This window comes from Perissodus microlepis, chromosome 2, assembly GCF_051167445.1.
Source record: "Perissodus microlepis isolate ML-2025 ecotype Zambia chromosome 2, ASM5116744v1, whole genome shotgun sequence".
Lineage (NCBI taxonomy): Eukaryota > Metazoa > Chordata > Actinopteri > Cichliformes > Cichlidae > Perissodus > Perissodus microlepis.
Window position 1 is genome coordinate 9,699,050 of NC_140462.1, and position 20,686 is coordinate 9,719,735.

At 42.2% G+C, this 20,686-nt stretch overlaps 1 protein-coding gene across 1 annotated transcript in view; it reads right to left on the minus strand.

The window, feature by feature from the left end:
• Positions 1-20,686, minus strand: part of col23a1b (collagen type XXIII alpha 1 chain b) — a 127,661-nt gene that overhangs the window by 26,897 nt on the left and 80,078 nt on the right. Inside the window, exons 3-5 of the mRNA XM_084944651.1 lie at positions 8,970-9,014; positions 6,844-6,851; positions 4,698-4,724 (exon numbers count right to left, since the gene is read on the minus strand). Of these exons, the coding sequence (XP_084800777.1) occupies positions 4,698-4,724; positions 6,844-6,851; positions 8,970-9,014 (80 nt within the window). The remainder of the gene's footprint in view (positions 1-4,697; positions 4,725-6,843; positions 6,852-8,969; positions 9,015-20,686) is intronic.

Genomic DNA, 20,686 nt, shown 5'->3' on the forward strand with positions numbered 1-20,686 from the left:
TGTGTGCGCAATTTGTGATACACGGCTCTTAGAAATAGTCAGTGGCTACAAGCAGAACCAAAGCGCACAATAAAGCATACCAGAGTGCTGTTTGTTTGGGACAGAAAATTGCCAACATGTTGCCGGGTGCCCGTCAGGCTTTGATCTGCGCCCTGCAGCCTTGAAGGCTGAACAATGGCGAGCTTGGGCCCTTCTTGCTGATTGAGGTCCGCTGTCTGTCTCAGTGTTGCACTCGCGAATAAACACACTTGTGGCTGGGCATGCTGCACATGTGAAAAGGAGTCAGGTGGTGTGTGTGGGTGTGTGTTTACCCCTCTGCCTGACTGTGATTATTTGACAGCGGGAAGACTCTTTTCTGAAACTCGCCTTTGCTGTGATTTATGAGAGGAAGAAGTGGCAAGGGTTACATGAGGGGAGAAAACATACATGAGCACGCTCAAAAAACACACACGCACATCGTAGTGTTATGCTTGAGAGACATGCAAACCGCATTTCATTAACACTGTTTATCATACAACTGATGATTCTCTGGAAGTGGGCTGCTGCATGAATTAGTCTGATGAATTCAACATGTGTATGCCACCTAAATGAAGTGCAGCTCATGTGCACTCACACTGCACACATGCATGCAGTTTCTTTAACAGGTCTTCAGTGGTGGATGAAGGGATCCAATGTTTTTTCTACCAGTATTTTTTTTTAATTCCAATATTTTAAAGTTGCAATTACAACTTGGATTCAGGATCAAGTCCCAGCTGTGGAACAGAGGACTTGATCTTCACCCTTGCAGAACTTCTGGATAATTCACAGAGGTTTGAACGTTGAAGCTAGGTGTGTTTTGGTGGCTTGGAGAATGGTTATGACCAGGTCCTCCGGGAGCACCTGTTGGGGGAACTGCATGAATAAGCGGTTTGCGAGTCAGTTGTCATGGGCCATCATGTCCTCGTAAAACCAAGTGTATCCACTTACTCTCTGCAAAGTCGGGCCTGTTTTCACTGGAGTTTGACTCTGCTAGGATTCCCTCTTGTCTTAAGTCCTGTTTGAGGACGTAGCAAGGCTTAGGAGGGCATGTGCCTTGGGAACCTCCCTGCAACCTTCCTCATGCAGATGATGTGGTTCTGTTGGCTTCATGTTCGGGTAGGATATGAAAGAGGATGGACCAAGCGATGGAATTCCAGCATCTTGAAATCTTATTCATGAGTAACGGAACGTGGAGTGTTACATGGACTGTTGTGGTGAAGAGAGAACTGAACCGAAAGTTGAGGCTTTTCCAAATCATCAATCTATCTAAGATCCGACCCTAATCTATGGTCACGGCATAAATGACTGACAGAGTAGGGCTGCAAATACATGAGTTTCCTCTGTAGGATGGCTGGACTCAGCTTTAGACCCACTGTCAGATACTACACTGCTGCTGCGGGTCCTGGGTTCCTCCTGGTGGACAACAATAACTGGACTCATGAACCGTCATATGCAGATAGTTCCTGGAGGATGAAGGAATTGATACCACTGACTGGGCCCCCCGTTTGCCTGACCTAAATCCAGTCGAACACCTCTGGGACGTCATGTTTCAGTCCTTTTCAGCAGTGTACATTTCATCTGGCTTGAGAACAGCTCAGGTTCTCCTCAAGTTTGGATGAATTGGAAACTGTTGCTGGTGAGAAGGACGTTTGCCTAGTCGGCTTCAACTGAAACCCAACTCAGGACAAATTGAAGATAATGGATTGATGGAAAAATTGCAATATCAAAATGTAAAAAATAGTTGGTTACACTCCAAACCAACCAAGGTTAAGTATCAAAAGTAGCAGTACACAGTATTCAAAGGCCAAAAACGTGTATTTAAAAAAATGCCTCTAAACTGCAGTTCAGGAGAATAAATTGCAGCAGAAAATTGTATTACCAGTAAATCAGGGACAAGTACCTCTAATTAGTAGTTGATTAGATGCCCTTTGTTACTTTGGACTTCCACAGCTGTTATTATCATCTTGTTGAACTGTTTGCTAGTTTGTACACTTACAGACTTTTGGCTCGGGAGGGTTAAAAGCTTGAACTGCATTGTATGTAATTCAGAGAGACATAATAGGGGTGAGAGAGCACATGAAAAAACACTGGGAAGCAATCTAGCTGTTTGTTTAAGGAATGGAAACAGAAAGAGAAAAAAAAAGTCTTGTTGGCACAAATCTCTGGCACAATGCAGTTAGCAGTGCAGCGGTCTCTGGTAACCCACTTGTCTCATTTGTGCTGATTGCCCTCCTCATATATGAGCATCTGAGAGAAAATACTGGTGTGAAAACACATCTAGCACTCACATCCACACACATACCTCTGACCACTTCCACAGTCCTGGGCTTTGTTACAGAGACATACATAAACAATAGGTGGTTTGGACGGAGGCCACACACATATGGGCCTCCACACATGTGCACACAGACACACAAACATTGATACCCAGCAGGAAGAACGGCCCTTTTTAAAGTCAGATGTTTGAAATTCTATCATCTCTGCTGCTGCTAAATGTAATGATACACTGTCCATGATAATTGTCAGCGTGATCTGCTGTTGTTTCACTGTGACCTCAAGCACACAGCATCCTCAGTCTTTATAATCACACACACACGGACCAGGAAGCTGCCTCTTGCAACAGCAGACTGAGCTCCTCCAGTCGTTACACTGTTTCATCTATGTAATCTTAGCACTATACAGATTGATTTCATTATACTAACTAGACTGGGAAGAATTAACCAGATTGTGCAGCAATGCACAAATAATGGACAATGTTAAATGAAAACAAGACAATAAAATGTGCAATAACTCTGGGGTTTCAAATGGAGACGGCAATAGAGATGAACGGTCACAGGCAAAAACAAACAAGCAAGCAAGCAAACAAACAAAATCCTCTAAAAAACACAAATGTGCACAGGCTTATCTGTGCACCGAGTCCACCTGTGTGTAATTAGCAGCAGGCATTTCCCGTCAGCAGGGCTGTGCAGTGCCAGGCAGACTGTATGGGAATATGCCTGAGCGAGAGCCCGAGATACCCACATTCCCAACATCCACAACTACACAGCTAGCATGGCAAAGATGTTGTAGGAGTTAAGATGGCATGACTATTTTGGGTCACCATGGAACCAGTCAATGAGTGAAAAACTAAGTGCACCCCATGATTCAGGAGCTTGTAGAACCACCTTTAGCATCAATTATCTGAAGTAATTGTTTCTGTATGACTTTATCAGTGTCTCACATGGTTGTGGCCTCTTGGCTCGTTCTTCTTTAAGCGTTTTGTTTTGTGCACAGCACTCTCAGACTATTCAGTCCTGCTGAGGTCTGGACTTTGGGCCATTGCAACACTTTGATTCTTTTTAAGCCATTCTGTTGTAGATTAGCTGCTGTGTTTAGATTTTAATTGAGTCCTGTTGCATGGCTCAATTAGGCCAAGCTTTAGCTATCAGACAGATGGCTTCTCATTTGACTCTAGAGTACTTTGGTATACAGAGGAGTTCACGACTGACTAAAATACAAGGTGCCCAGGTCCTGTAGCTCCAAATCCTCCCTTCACTACCCTGCTTGTCAGCTGATATGAGGTGTTTGTGTTGATTTATTGTGTGTGGTTCTCAAAATGTGGGGCTGTGCATTATGGCCAAACAGATCCACTTTGGTCTTGCCTGTTCAAAAAGCACATTTTTCCCAGAGTCTTTGGTTTTTGGTGGGGTTTTTTTGTATTTTTCCAGAAGCAACTTTGCAAATTTAAACCATGCTACAATATTTTTCTTTCTCCCGCAATCCCTAACAAACAAACCATACTTGTCCAGTCTTTTTCTAATTGTACAGTCGTAAAATTAACATTTAACATGCTGACTGAGGCCTGTAGAGTTTGAGATGCTTTTGTGGTTTTGCTATTTCTCTGAGCACTGCATCGTCTGACCTTGGGGGGGGATTGCCGAGACGTCCACTCAGGGAAGACTGTAGCATTGTGCACACTTTTCTAGAAGTCACACTGTTTTGTGTAGGTGTATTCATAAATGGATGATAAGCTAGAAATCACCGTTTCATCTCATAAATTGTGGGAGAAAGAAAAAAGAAAAGAAAAGGTCTAGCTGTCCACTAGAGTCCGCTGTATCTCTGGATAACATTGGGTATAGCTCTGTGTTTTTGTGGAAATTGGTAACCTGCTTTCCATTCAGTAGCTATGCATGTACATCGTTGCATTACACCAAGCATATTAAAGCCCAACTAGAAGCTGCAAGCCATGATTGGAGCCTTGTGGATGACTGTTTCACATTGTGGTACGGTTTACACTCCTGTGGTTTGTGTTTACTGATGATATCTTAACATTATTGGGCTTTTATGTCTACTGCTCTTTATGTTTACTCATATGAGAACTAAACGTGCTGCGTTTCCCCCTGCCAACTGCCTTAGGTTAGTCATATTTCGTGTGATATAACCAGTCTGAGCTTTGTATATCTGTGAGCTTACTTCTCATTTATGAGGCAGGATACATCACTGTTGGTTATTGGTTATGAAGAGGAAGTCATGGAAAGGGTAAATGAGTTAATTTAGTAATTTAGAAAGAAAAAGCAGAGAAGATGATGGGATAGAAAAAGGCAGTATAAATGTGGGGAAAAAGTTAGAACAGATCCAGGCCCAGACACACGAGTAGGTGAAGTGAATAGAGTGACAGGATAAATAAAAATCTAATTTACCGGGTATCCATCCCGTCCAGCCTTGCCCTGGTGAGGTTAGACATTGAAGCATGAAGCATTAATCAAGGCTGAACAGACACTAACAGCTGCACACAAGAAACTCACAAAGACTAACATGTAGCCTGGTATCCTACATAATAAAAGGAGACAAGTGGTTAATGATTTAAAAGATTGTGGCTGACTATTTATTTATTCATATAAAATATTGAATTCTTGAATGAAATAATTTACTGTAAATGGAGACTAAATTTGTATTTGGAAACGAATGAACTAGCAAGGACTTAGTCATATGTTTACACCACAGCTTTTGACTCACATTTTCTGGGATTTTTTTTCTCTCTTCTCATCTGCTCTCAAACATGAACCACGGTTTTAAACTAAAAGCCACTTGGACACAAAAAAATAATTAAAAAACAAAAACAAAATCAGATCAGTTGTTTTCATTGTGACTACAGTACCAGCCGCTGCACATTACTTAGATAAACGGCACTGACACATTGCTACTTTGCAGAGTAGCGGGTGACTGGATTACCACACCTTCCCATCAACTTTATGGGATGTAGGCTGTAAGTTTTGGGGGGTCTTTAAGAGAAGACATTGTTTCATGCACGCCTAGTGTGGATCAGATGCAGACCAATCGAACAAATCCTGGTTGGCCGGACATGCTGTTTTTGTTCTGATGTGTCCGGAAGCACGTCACGGTACGTTTCAGAGCATTTCCAATTCTGCATATCTGATCAGTGCCACATGGGACAATTTAATAAAAAAAAGAAAGAAAAAGAAGGGAATAAAAACTGAAATTGGACATTTAAAATGCAGATGGAAAAAACAAAACAAAAAACATATCTGAATGCAGCTGCATCAGTTTCCACTCTGTACACGGATTTGAGTAACGGTGTGTTTTATCTCCCGAGTGTGTCAGAGTTTCAGCAGGAGTTACAGTCCCACAGAGGAGAATAACTCACTGCAAATAAGTCACACCTCCCTAACCATCACCATGAAAGACTCAAACACACAGTCATGGACACCCACATGCACAGGTGGTCCATTTATTGGCGTTCTCTGTGGATGCATGTGCGAGTGAGTCTGTGACAGTCTGCATGTCTGTGAGTGAAAGGATTCCTGGCAACTCCAGCAGTTTGCCGGGCCGTGCAGGACTCACAGCGAGGGATGATACAAGGTGGATGCGTGTGCATGCGTGACTGATGTTGAAACCTCTCTTTAGTTTGTTTCCATACTACCTGGATGAGGTGGAATGGTACTTACAGGAAGCCCTGCAACACAAAAGAGAAACCAAGCGTTAGAAAGTAAATGCTACAAGTCTCTACAGACACATGAAGCACAACATGCGAGAGCTGCAGCAGGCTCTGGTTTATATAGCAATCAATTCCTCTGAACAGTGGTCTGCAACAAAAAAAAACAAAAAAAGAAAAAACCTGCACATGCAATGTGGTTCGTTAGATGATGGCTGCAATTAACCACCTAAATACAGTACAGAACAAACATATTAGAGCTGCCGCCAGCGCAGTTTGTGGTGAACCCGTTATGATAAACAGACTGCTGGATAATGGGTCATGTTTTGCATTAGGAAATGAAGTCATGTCAGGACTGTTTCTTAAGAACATAAGGGCGTATTGGATGGCGGAAAAACAGCGAGTAAAAAGGTCGGGGCGTGCTGGCAAACTGTCTGTCCCTTTAAAGTTGGGGGGGGGGGGATGAGATGCTTCTGAGATTTCTCCAGGGCAGTCTTTCTGTCGTGATTGAAATGCTCTGATGTTGAGCCTCAGCAGCAAAACTACATTCAGCTTTTCATTCTTTGCCTAACAGAAAACAAAAGTAATGATCAAAGAACTCCTTTTGTTGTTAGTGGCCTTTTTTTTTTTAATAATCTCCTTAAAGTCCGAGGCTAAGACCAGGAGCACTATTAAATCACTTAAATCCCTACAAAGTGAACGCATCATTAGCAGAATTTTTATTAGCTGTTCCTTAATATGCTATCCGATAAAACCGATAATGATGCTGATTAATGCAGCTTATAGTGTATGATGTCACTTGGGTCTCTGCCACCTTTGCCTTTCAGTACAGCATACCTCATCAGCATGAGTACGACATCAAACACCAACATAAAGTCAGCAAGACTGAAAACAGGCTCTCCTTAAAACACACACAAAAAAAATCCTTGTTAACATGAACAGATTCTATTGTGGCCTTGAAGTGGGCTCTTTGATTCAGCAGGAGCTTTGCATACGTAGAGAGAGATGAAAATGCATGTTTTAGGGGCGAGCATGTGTCAAGAAGAAGAGGAGGGAGGCGTTTAGGTTCATGAGGGATGAAAGTTTATCTGTGTCTGGATGCTTTGGCGGGGACCTCCCGGGCCAGACGGTTAGGCAAACAAACACACTAGCTTGGAAAGCCACACAGAAAGACAAGCTTTAACTACTGAACTTGGGACAGGTGTGTATATGTGCTTGTAGACTACTGAGAAACAAAGAGACGCAGGAGCAAACATAAGAGAAAAGGAAACAATTTAAAGAAAAAAAAAACGAGGCATGTAAGAGAGAAGACGACAGCGAGGGCTGATTTTAAGATGCTTAACTACTCTGTCTGCCCTCTTTCCTGTTATTCGTGTTTGTGCGCTCCCTTCTCCACTCTCATTTGTTTTTTTTCCCTGAGAGAATGGAGAAAAACCTCTTCTGGCCTTTTAAAATGTTGTCCTGGAGTCCTCAGCATCAGGATGGCGAAACAGCCTCTCCATTTCATATACGTACTCGCTCTGAGCCAGGATGCTATGTGAGGATGAGAGACTAAAAAATACAAGCGAAAGCCTAAACAGAACCACGACGGCCCTTCAGACACGGACCATCTGCCTCAAATAGGCGTCCACTCTCGGGTGAAACCTTAGCAGCACACATCCTCCAAATCAGGGGTGGGTAATTAATTTTCCCAAGGGTGTGGGCCTCCACAACAGTCCCAGTTTCTTAAATTAATTCCCCACCCCTGCTCGTAATGATGAGGTTTCCATTAAACGGACCTGGAGGACACCCAAAGGGATTTCCACATTTTATGCCAATATAAATTTAGTTAGACAGTAAACTGATTATCGAGATTTGAGACCGGTCACTACTGCTCTCCAAAATCCATTAAAAACATGAGTAAGGTATAATGCTGAAGTGGGTCAGTCCCACTGAGACCGTAACGCTGCCGTGAACACTTACTAGTCCACCAAATCTGCCACAGCAAATTGACCCTAACAAATCTAATTTCACTTCTTGTTTTTTTTTTAGTAGTTTCAGAAAATGAGTGAAACTCTGTAAACGGTAAGATTAAGACTTAAGATTTGCATCTCCAAAGAGAACCAAATTGCGCAAACCACACACAGGCCGTTCATGCCAGCAAGAGACTAACACATTGATGGTGTTCACCTTCTCCTGCGATTTCTAGAAAACAGAAATATACTGTTTGGCCGTCCTCTAGAACAGAAAAAAAAAACCCATGCAATTCCGAGTCGAGATTTATGGGACGTTTTGCTCAACCCGTCACCTAAATGATGGACGTTTGATCAGATAAAATAAAGTAAGCAGACGAGCAGAAAGGGATCACTGATGATCTTTCACTTAGTCACCGTGTTCACAAGAACAGATCCCATCTGTAAACATCCACCTCAGTGATTCACAACCACAATGGAAATTTTACGACAGTGACACATATCCTGCAGGTTTTGATAAAATTGCCTAATACTGTTGTGGAGCCCACTTTTAATAAGAAACATTTAAAAATCGGGATGAGTGAGACTTGTACAACATCCGCTCCATCTTTCACAATGACATTTGTGAAACAAGACTTATGTCCTTGCTCTGTTTTGGTTCCTCGTGGAGTGTTTTTGTGGTTTGGATCGATTGAAAAAGCAGTACCATAATGGTAGGTAGCGATGTTGGCGAGGCAGACTCATTAGGCTCGTACTACAGCAGCTGCTACCGCTCAGCAAGAACGACTGACATCTGGGCAAAGTTAGTGGAACCACATGGCCAGAGTTAGCACTATGTCGGCGCAAATGGAAAGGGACAGGGAGAAGGGCCAACTGAAGCCCATCATCCAGTGGCCTGACTCATGGATCACTGCCTTTGCTGGGCCCTCGCCTCGAACTTACCCAGTCACACAGGAAAAAGAGGGATGGCGTGTGAGTGCGATGAAGGAAAAAAAAGTGTGTGTCTTCCAGGAAAAGAGGTTAAAAGGAAAAATAAACCGTTAAATGATTTGATGGGCATTACTTACCAGGTTCCCCTCTTCTTCCCATCCTTCCACGTTTTCCTGGAGGCCCTGTGGAAACACAGACAGAGCAATGAATTGCCAAAATCAGCACCGCAGGGATGAGTAGAAAACGACTCGACCTCACTCGCCGTTTCGCTTCTGCTGCTCGAACGCTGTTTGGCATCAAATGCGTACGAGCTGGCAGAGCGCTAAAATGTCAGCGTACAAATTGCACATGTAGTTTCAGTTTCAGATGCGAGAAACAAAAATAAAATGACAGAAAAAGATTTCTTTAGAGCTAAATGCACTCTGTGACTTTCAGTTTGGCTGGACAAAGACTTTCATGTGTGTACAAGACTCTTCCCCTCATGTTGGGCGAATATCGCATTCATCTCTGGCCTTCATGCAGCAACTTTCCTCTGGTCCTGTTATGATGCAGCCTCCACTGTGACCTTTCTAGTAAAAAGCTTTTTTTGTCATTGTTGGCGAATTCTTGCCAAGCTTGGAAAACTAGGAAAAAAGCTACAGAAGGAACAGGAGATGATGTGAGACGTTAGACCTCATGCTGCTAGAAGACCATGAGTCATTTTCTACACTTCCATTGATTTGCGTCAGTGTCTGCTCGGTGATTTCACAGAGGTACTGTTCTTACAACTAGTGCACTCGATTGCACCCCAAAGAAAAATAGGGTTGTGATCAGGCTCAGAAAGATCACTCAAGCTTCCCATTTGGCTTAAAATCTGTAGCTAGCCACAAAAGGTTTTCCAAGTTCTCTCCATATGTGCTATGCAAGCTGGCTGCTTGGTGCATAGCAGACCAGCTTGTAGTCTCTAATTAGTCTCTAATTTACACTGCAAATTTTTAGCACAGTTTGCCACAGTGTTATAGCTAATTACATTACACCCAAGCAGAATATTACAGGCTGAGTATATTTTGTGGGCTTATTTATTTAAGTAGAGAGGTCTCAAAGTATTTTCTTCTACACCCTTCATTCACCCATAAGCATATGCATTCACATGTCCGATGTCTTTAAGCTCTTTGTTTAAAATTTACACTCACTCTGTGATGTATCCATGAGGGGCAACTTGGGTTTAGGATTCTGGCTACGGACACTTCAACACGCAGATCGGAGGAGCTACAGTAGGGATTGAACCGATCAGTACCGATCAGCATGCAAGCTGCTTCTTTTTGCCTACTGCCCTATCAGGATATCAGGATAAGCTCCTGTCAATGCTGATGCACATCAACTGTGTGGTAGCAGCGAGCGATACTGCAAACAGTGGCGGTCCTAGCCTGTTTGGCGCCCCGGGCGAACACTCCCTCTGGCGCCCCCCCACACACACATAAAACATATTAAGGATTGTACATGAACATAAAACTGTTGTCGGAACCATACTGAATTTCACCAGAGACACACACACACATATGTAGAGAGAGAGAGTATGCATTACATGCAAACGGCTACCAAACAGCCATCATAATTCGTCATACAATGAGAACAGGACAAATCAACAACTGACAATGACTAATTAATATTAAAATCTGTAACATAATGTATTGTTTGGAGTTTAGTCTGTTACTGTTACTATTTTTACCATTTCTTTTTGGAGCAACTGTAACCCACATAATTTCCTTAGGGATTAATAAAGTATTCTGATTCTGATTGTTTCAGGATGACCTGCCATTATCCAATGACACATCTGCTTACCTGCATCTTTTGATCGTTTCTCCTCCTCTTCTTTTCTATTTTTTTCTAAACTGAGCACCTGATGGCTTTGAACTTTTCTTGTCCATCTTCCATTGGTTTTAATTTTACACTCCAGTATGAACACCCATCCCCCAACTCGAGGATCACCACAACATAACCTAATAGACCTACACCTTAGTTCACAGATTCACTTTGTCTAAGGTGTATTTCTGGGATTTCACACAACCCAGGATTCAAATCATGAATACATAATGGACTTGGATTTACATCATTATGAATGAAATGTGCTCTATTTGGAAGCAGCCGGCCCCCCTCCCCTTTCCACGGGTTGTGTGTGAGACTTTAAATCATCAAACTGTAAATTATACATTTTAAATTGTTATTGATCCCTTTACCCCGAGTTCTAAAGTGTATATTTATTTTCTTACTCTTCTTATATATATATTGTTTGTTTACTTGCACTGCTGTAACTGGAGCCTCGTCGTCTCGTCTCTCTATATACTGGACTGTACGTAGTGGAGATGACAATAAAGTTTACTTTGACTTCAGCAGCGAGCAGGCGCACCGAGGGCTCTCACGCTCACTTTTCACGTTTCGAAAAAACATCGGTGCAAATTATAAGTCTGTATCATAATGTCTGCTGTTTTCATGTTTGTTGTTTTGTTTTTATTTTGTTTTATTTTGCGAGTTGGTTATTAGATGCTGCTCCAGCCAGCCAGAGAATCCCCCGCCGCCCCGCCCTCTCCTTCCTGTGTCGCAAGCAGCAGGCGCACCTCGCAAACGGAGGGCGCCCTTACTCCCAGCAAATGGGCGATAGAAAACCGATCGGTGCTTATGCCAATCCCAATATGCGCTGGCTGATGTCGGGGCAGCATGAGTACGAGCAATTATTCATTTATTTATTTATTTATTTTATTATTTTATTATTTAAACAAAACTGAATTGAACTGAATTAAATGTGCTTGTCCCTAAAATACTCTGGGTCAGCTTCTTTTGTTTCATTGCGCCATAGGCTATAAATGCAAAACACATGACAGTCAGCACAAAAAGGTTCAGACATTTTTCACAGTGCATGTTTGAGGTTGTTTCTTTTTTTCCTCTCAAATAAAGGAAATACATTTAACACAGTTCAGTGGCTACAAACTGAAAAAAAAAAGATTGCTCAGTTGGTGCTAGTATTGATCCGATACAAATATCAGCACTGGTAATGATAATATCGATATTCGTAATCCACTTCTACTGTGTGATAGTCAACCATAAAGCGGATGTGTCCTGAGAGCAGCTCCCATGCACTCTGCAATTTCAGTTTAATATTTCTCTTACGTTGGGGACATGCTAGCCACAGGTTTGTCTAACACACAGTTGAATGTTCACTCCATTTCCTCCTGTAACATTAAAAGCTAAACACCAAAAAAATTTCTGAATAAACTTCCGAGTATGTCAATACTACTGCTGGGTCGGCTATAAGGAGGCAATAGGAGCTGAAAGGATGTGTCAAGAGAGGCATCAGAAGGAAAGAATTACTCTTTGGAGCTTGTGAGTATTTGATATATTTTGTTGGTAGATCATCGAGAGCATTTTATTTTAAAAGCCCAAAACACTGACAGGCGTCCTTTACATGTCATTATTCACCTTACTGAAGCAGCCATGTTAAATATTTTTGTGAATTTACTGCCAAAGTAATAGGAAAACATTCTTAATCGAATCACACGTTCTGATATAACTTTTTGAGGTTCTTCTCAAACCTGCGAGACAAGATGGAAGAAGAAGAAGAATGATAATAATCAGAATAAATAAACTCTGGACTTTGACTTACTTGTCCAGTATTGTTTTTTCTAATCTAAACGGGGTTATTCTAGTATCAAAAATCTTTATACTCGGCTGTATACACCATGTGCTTACACACCATTCTGCATTTAATCATTAGTTGTTGTTCATCTCTAGCTCTCTTCCACAGTGTGTCTTCCTCCCCTTACTCCCAGCACCAGAATCACCCTGCATGAGCCTGGTTCTGCTGGAGGTTTCTTCCTGCTAAAGCTTCCCACTGTCGCCAAGCGCATGCTCATAGGGAGTCGTTTGATTGACACAGGACTTATGGTAGCCTCAAAACGATCACTTTCTTTCTGCTGCATGTCAGAATTTGTTTTCGTCAACCTCTCTGTGAAAAATAAATTCTGCTTGTTCTAAAAATTAATCTCAAAAGGCAAATCTGCCGTCAATTTACTGCACAGGATCCAGACATGGCAAGAAAACAGGGCAGCTAAAGTAACAAGTAAGCCTTCAGCTTGCTTTCCCATGGTCTAAAACCCTTCTGTGGGCAACACCTCACTTCTTCTGCCTTTTGTTCCATGTGACCGTCCTCCCCTGCTCTCATAGTGAAATCAGAACCACACTGGTTCCACATAAATGGCTCTGAGCATGTTTTCTATTGTCATTATTGGGGGTATTGTAGTGGCCTAATCACTTCCTGACTCTACCAGCCCTTTCAAGGAGACCTCAATCATGGTCTCCCACCTCCTACTCATGTCTGCCTCTCCTACTTTCATCCTCCTTAATGCAACAGCAATGAGCTATTAATGACACTGGAACTCTGGGATTGAAGGAATAGTAAAAAAAAAATAAAAAAATAATAATAACTTTATTTAAAGAAATGAAGATTGACCCTTTTTTTAAGTGCTCGACTAAATCATATTTTTATGCTGTATGTAAGTGATTCCATTTGCCGTTTTAAGCTCCCACAGGATTTTGCTGGCAAACGAAAAAAAAAACAAAACAAAGAATAACAAAGGAAACTGAGTGGGCTACAGCTGTGCACCCACTGCACTGACTCTCATTTAAAATTTATGTTTGAACAGTTTTACACTTTTAACACCTCTACACCTTCAAACCTCAGGCACAGATGCCAGCCGTGTTATAATAGCCTCCATATTTCACAGTGGGCTTGACTTCCCCTCCCTCAGCCTCCACTGTCATAAACAGGAGTGGGAGATGCTAGAAAAGCCCAAGGCCTCTGAAAAGAGACTAGATGGAGAGAGATGCTAGATGACAAGTTGGAAAAGCTGAAAAAGCTGGAAACAGGGAGACAGGAATGTGCATGGGAGCGATGGGATGGGGAGGAAAGACCAGGAGGTAGAGAAATTAGATGGGAAGGACAGAGAAAGAGAGCCTTACAGATATAAGAAAAATGACAGAGGAAAGGATTGGCAGACAAAACGAAGTCAGCAGGCATCGATGGATGAACGCTTTCACAAGTCTTGCACGTACATGGTCTTTGGGTGCATAAAATTCTTCCTTAACCAAGCACATACTTCATAAGATATGGGTCACCACGGGCCATGCCTGCTCTACCTTTGTTTGAGACTTGAAAGGCGGCCGTCTGCATGTCGACAGGTTAGTGGCCAAACACTGGAGGGGCAGGCGTCAGAGTGACTGAAATGTGGGAGTGTGATTAGTCCTGAGTGGCATAGTTGAGGGGGAATTGTGGCGGGTGATGACAAGCTGATGTAGGACTAGATTGACTGGAGGAATTAATGGGAAAAGCAGCAGGGCTGAAGAGCAGAGTGTAGGCATGTGTGAAAGCAGTTCAGATTCCTGCTCTAGAACAGCGAGGTGAGCGCATATCGGCTGAGATGCAAACAAATGGCCGTGGCTTGACTTGGGTTTCAGCTCTGTCTTTCTGTTTCACTGTGGCATTTCTGGGTCAGCTGAGGTGAAAGGAGTTGAAAATGTCCTACGGGTCTGCAAGGACACTCTTCAATCTAGTAGAGTCAGCAATTTTGAGGTTATTTGAATAATCACATGTAAAAAAAATCTCAGCAGGTATCATCCAGTCAAAGTGTGCAAGGTATGAAACAGAAAGGTTGTGCAGGCAAATGTAAAGTTTAAATGTCTAAATAAGTCTAAAACAATGAAAAATCAAGTATCACACACGTACTCCTGGGTGACATTCTGGTTCCAACCTCCATATGTCGACTTGTGTTGTTATTTCAAAGTGGAAACATGCTCATTATGTCATTTAAGCAATGCTGCACCAACTCCACGAAGTGATAACAGCCTATTGAGCCTACAACTAGGTGCAGGCAGCCTACTTGTGATGTCTATGGGAGTGATGACAACTTATAATGATGATTTAATGGGATGATAACACACAAAAGCAGGTTTTCATTATACTCTTTAGAGGTCTAGGTTGCTAACTGACTAAAAGATGACTGTACAACTCCAAGACAAAGCAGCAATACATTTCCCACAGTGACTGGTTGATTTGCACACTGTAAAACAGATGGGAGGATGCTAAACAAACAGACATATGGGATTAAGGTAGAAAAAATGTGAACTGATAAATGTGTAATACTGGATATTTAGGAAATAAGGCTACATATAAACATGTGTGATGTGTGCAGATCTCTTTAAGAAATGCACAAAAACACGCATGAGCTCACTCAGCTGAGCACATGTTAAGAAATCCCTGGGAACAGCACGATAACACGGAAACATACAATGAACTTCATTTGAACTGCAGATAAGTGCGCGTGTGTGTATGTGCACGCTCGCCCGAAGCACTCGATCTCAAGCTCCACACAAGGAGCATTCAAGGTTTGACCGGGAGACCACAAGTGAGCCAATACCCCCCTCGTAGTGTCTATGTGTGTGAGAGAATGTCAGAAACCAGTGAAAAACAAACACATGGATCTCTGTTTAGATACAGCATCCTTCTCAAGTCTTCACACAGTATCTTTCAGGAAGCCACTAAAGATTGACCAATACTGAACATCACATCCTGTGGGTAAGCTCACACACACACATACACACACACACACACACACACACAGGCAAATCCAAAATTCCTGCTGATAAGTGAAATCGACCTGAGCGGCGCCGTAGGCCATTTTTCCATCAACGTTTTTACAGGTTGTAAAAACTATTTAAACCCACCGTGGTCTCAAATCAACAAAACATACACGCCAGTCCATCTTCCATCTACTCCTGTTTGTTTCTCATAGCTGAAGTTTGGCACGATCGAGCTACTGTGACATTTCTCGGAAAGAGGGAGCTTCGAGAGAATAAAGTGCACAATGCTTGAGAACTGAGCCCACCTTATCTTTGTTAAGGTCCTATTTTGTTTAACCTAGGTGGGATCAACAAGAGCTAACTAAAATCCATCCATCCACCTTCCCCACACACAAATATGGGGAAATTAAATTTAGTGCAAAGAACGGGAAAAGTGGGCTGGACATATCGAGAGGAAAGTCGAAAAGGTCTGTTTCTTGCTTTCATAATAGCTTTAGGTAATGAACCTACAGCATATCATCTCTTGATTTTGCAATTCAAACAAAAGACGCTGGGGAAGAGAGCCAGAGATGAATAATCACTAATGATAGATTTTTTCCATCTTTTGTTACAATCATGAAAACTTTGAAGAGGTTTTTCTGTGCAGATACCTGAATTTTCTACACATGCTGGTGAGTTAAAATCACCTTAAGACAAATTTTGACCACATTTGTAGAAATGCTGACACTAATATTGCAACACTTGACTCAAGATTATACTTGCAAAATATGTTTATAGCAACTAAACGAACTGTTTCCCCTTTTGTCAAAGACAGAATTTATGGTCTCATAAGGCGAGGTTAAGCGCCGTCGCTGCAAACCAATACTGACATCAGGCACGATTGCGAGGATTCCCCAGTTTCGCAGAAATGTGGACAGCTGTTAAGCTTCTTTGCCCGAAACAAAACTACTTGTCTCTGTCGTCTCCTGATCCGTCCACATTCGTGTTTGTCCAAGTTTTGTTCCAGCAAGCTGGAGGACACATGCTGTGGGTGTAAACAGCTACAAAAAGACAAAAAGACAACAGATGTGAATCACGTAACGATGATTCATTCACCAGCTGCCCTGCATCTCTCTTGTTCTGGGTCAGGCGAGGTTCAGTGGCTCAGTCTGGGTTCATGAATATCCGATCTCATAGTGGGTACAATCAGATATCCAAATCAAGCAGGAAAAATAGTTAGAAAATTCCAACTCAAACCTATTAAATCTCGTTGTGACAGATATCATAACAACCTTGCATATCATATATATGTGCAAACGATTACTTAATATTCTTTTTACTTTAGTCAGAGAAAATTATTATTTCTGTTCGCAATAATTTAGTTTTTATGGCTCTGTTCTGGAACCAGCAACAAAGACCCCAGTATAGACACGGCTAAAAGCGGGCTTCCAGTAGCTTCAGTTAATTAAATCTCACAGGCAATTTAATACATAAAAATATCCAATAAGTTCATTTTTCATATGCTGCAGCCTCATGTTGTTTCCCACTGATGCTGTGGAGATCTCACGTAACAAGTCATAAAGTAACCTCACCCCATGATTCTGCCTGCGCTGGACCCAGATCCTTCATTCACGTTAGTAAAGTTTTGGCAGTGTTTCATAAAGCTCAAGAAATATCACCAAAAGCACAAAGTGTTCCTGTGCCGTTTGGCACTCATCAGGTCTCACTAGTTATGTCCTCACTCTTAGTCCGAATACAGATGGAGAAAGACATGAGGAAGAGAGCACAGGAGAGGAAGATGAGAGATTGCTTTCAGGGGTTAAAACTGATCAGCAAGTGATATATGATAAACTAAACATTTTAAAGCTTACATGCATTGTTGTTATTAATTTTGATGTTTTTTCCTCATCAGTGGGGAAAATACACATTATTCCTAGATCTTAGGGTCCCTCCCATCTACCAGTCCCACTTCAATCCCTGTTTATGGGGTACAGAAGTGAGCAAACATCACTGACTACTGTCAGAAAGAAGATGAAAATGGCCTGTATTTATATAGTGCTTTACTAGTCCCTAAGGACCCCAAAGCGCTTTACACATCCAGTCATCCACCCATTCACGCACACATTCACATACTGGTGATGGCAAGCTACATGTAGCCACAGCCATTCTGGGGCGCACTGACAGAGGCGAGGCTGCCGGACACTGGCGCCACCGGGCCCTCTGACCAGCACCAGTAGGCAACGGGTGAAGTGTCTTGCCCAAGGACACACGACCGAAACTGTCCAACCGGGGCTTGAACTAGCAACCTTCCGATTACAGGACGAACTGCTAACTCTTGAGCCACGATCGGGTATACGTGTTCATGTTTTTTATTAGTTTGTGGTTTTGGGGGATTGTTTAGAGCTTTTTTGTAAATTACTTTCATGCTTTTAGTTTTTGAGTTTCTGAAGTCTTCCCCAGCATTTCAGTTAGTGTGAAGCTGCTGTGTGTTGCTGTGTTTGTCCACCGTTTCCTGTTTTATTTTGCTATTTTTTTTTCTGTGCCTTGTCCTGCCACCTATTACCTCTCCTCTCCTTATCGGCGTATATATATATATATATATGTTGTCCGAGTCTCCCCTTACCCTTTGTTGTGCTGTTTCTTAAAGCTGTGTGTATTCCCTGTGCTCTGTGGTTTCTGGTATTTCGATTTCCTGCCCCTGTTCAGTGTTGCGTTTTGGACTTTATTTTTGCCTGACGGCATTAAAGCTGATTTTTTTTGAGCTACTCTTGTTTCTCCAGGTCGACATCCTGTCTGCCACACAGCCTTTCCTTGACAAGAAAAGTAGAAAGTGTGATCAGTGAGCTATATATAAGGCTGGATGTATAAAAGAAGGTGTCAACGGAGGTATCAGGTTGCACTGAACTCAACTATACACTGCTGATGTACCAGGATTGCTGGCTGAGCTGGACTTTCTCGCATGACGTCGCCACAAACCTCTTGTTTTACACCAAACTCGACCGTTTTAAAGAAAATGTACAAAAAATGTCCCTCATATTCCAAAGCTTAGTACAAATGGTTTTAAGAAATAATCTTATTCTTGGAATTCCTGCAGATAAGACAGCAAGTCGTAAGCAGGGTAAGCACTGTAAGAACTGTTGTTGGAAGTCTCACCAGATGATGAACAGCCTGAATCACATCAGTAATACAAACCTCTTGTGGATTAAATTGTCTTTATAAAACTTGTCTGCCTCTCATGTGGGTTGAACTTTGGCTCTGCGACTGTTGATATGTGGTTAGAGAGAGATGCTAGTAAACATCTCTCTGGTATTCAAGCAAAGGTCATCTTTGATTGGGAAATAAGATGCGGCAGAGTTTCGGCTTTTGTGTTTGAGTTTCTGCAAGTGTTGCGTGGCAGCAGAGCGTCTTTCTCTGAGTGTGTTTGTGCGAAGGACTGGATGCCTGCTTCACGCCCATGAGTGTGATCAACATATAGTTTTCTTAGCACGCTCCGTCAAAGCTGAGTGACGCCGCTGTAAACCTGCATGCGAGCGATGTATGTATGCATGCTCTTAAAGCTGAAGGGTTGTTTAGTTGTCTGCTGCATTATTCATTTTGCCCTAATGAGCTCAATCTCTAAAAACTCATCAGGTCGGCACTGATGTGGGTTCGCATAATCCTTGACAGGTCATTTGTGTTTTTAGGGTGACACAGTGTATACTTGTAGAGAACTTTGATTACGTGTTTATATTTGTTTGAAAGTGTGCACAGGTTGGAGAGGAAGACACAAAGGAGCTCTGCGCTGGATCTGCCGCTGCGATGTCTGGCAGGTGGTTTGTGTTGAGCGCTGGGCTGGTGCTGAAAGGCTGCCTGGGCATTTATCGTGTGACACACCTAATGAGACGTGAAGGCAGGGACGGGACTGCCCCACACAGAGAAAGATGCAGTCAAAACAATGACAGTATCCTTGCAAAAACACAGCCAGCCCCAGCCAAGCATAGCAAATACGTCAGATCACAACAAAGAAGACCAAAGCACCCAAAGTTCAGCAGACAGAGGACAGAGCTTTTGCCTTTAGGTGCTACCAGATGTATTTACATACAGGCACAAACTAAGGCCAGAAAGGCAATGGAAGGGTGGAATTTTTTTTTTCCACTTTTTGGAAAAGTTTTTTTCATCTCAAGAAAATGTTTACGATGAGCATGATGAAAAATATCATCTCATAACTCATTGCCTGAGTAAATAATGGCCTAAACTTATGTGACACTTGGCAGAAACGGATCCGGACATGTTTATGTGCAACAGTAAGAGGGGTGACGTTACAAGAAATGCGGTAAAACACATGATAGCACATGACAGTAACGTAAACTGAAGAAATATTATTTTTACGTTTTTGTAGATTTTATATTACAAAACTTAGGGAGGATGCAGATTTGTCGCTATGGCAACCTGCTTTTTAATTTTCACATTGCGTCTGGCTTGTAAAATATTAAAAACTGATGCCAGCAGCAACAAATAAGTAAACCTCTAGGCTAATGACGCCTCCAAAAGGAGTTGGAGTCAAGTGATGTAATTCAGGGGTTGTGATTGAAAGTGTGGGTTTAGAGGTAAAAGCCTTGATGTAAAGAAAGGCATACAAAGGATGAAATTGGCCGTCCTCAAGACTGATGGGTGTAAACAGTGCCTTGATCACAGCTTGAAAGGGCTAAATTCTTCTAAAGACTGCCCGTCTACAAATGGGGGAAATTCAGCGCTCTTGCAACTCTCGCTAAGAGTGGACATCCTGCAAAGCTTACAACGAGTACAACACGCAACCCTGAAAGAGGTGAAGACCTCAAGAAACGGTGAATACGAGTCCCACAAAAACCATGGCAACACATGTCAAGTTTGAAAAAGACAGGCTGGATATTTCATAGCACTTCTGGGACGGGGTTTTTGTGTATGTCCTTCCAACATTATCATTCAAAAAAGGCACAGATACCAAGCCAAAGGTTGTGAGTTAGGAGATGCAGGTCTTTACTGTTAAAAAGCAAGCAGATAGTAAACAGCATATCTGATATTACCAATACAGACTTTAACATATTTTCTTCAACAAAGGATTGTGCCTCAAATATACAAAGTATCAGGACTCCTTTCAGCGCATTTGGACAACAGTTTTTGAAGATAAAAGTTTCAGACTCTTTAACGTGTCAAACATCAACAGCATCAGTGTGTTCAGTGGTAGTTTGACGGGGTTATTTTTGAAGTGTTGGTTTCGTCCGGGGCCAGCCTATGGTGAACGGTGGTC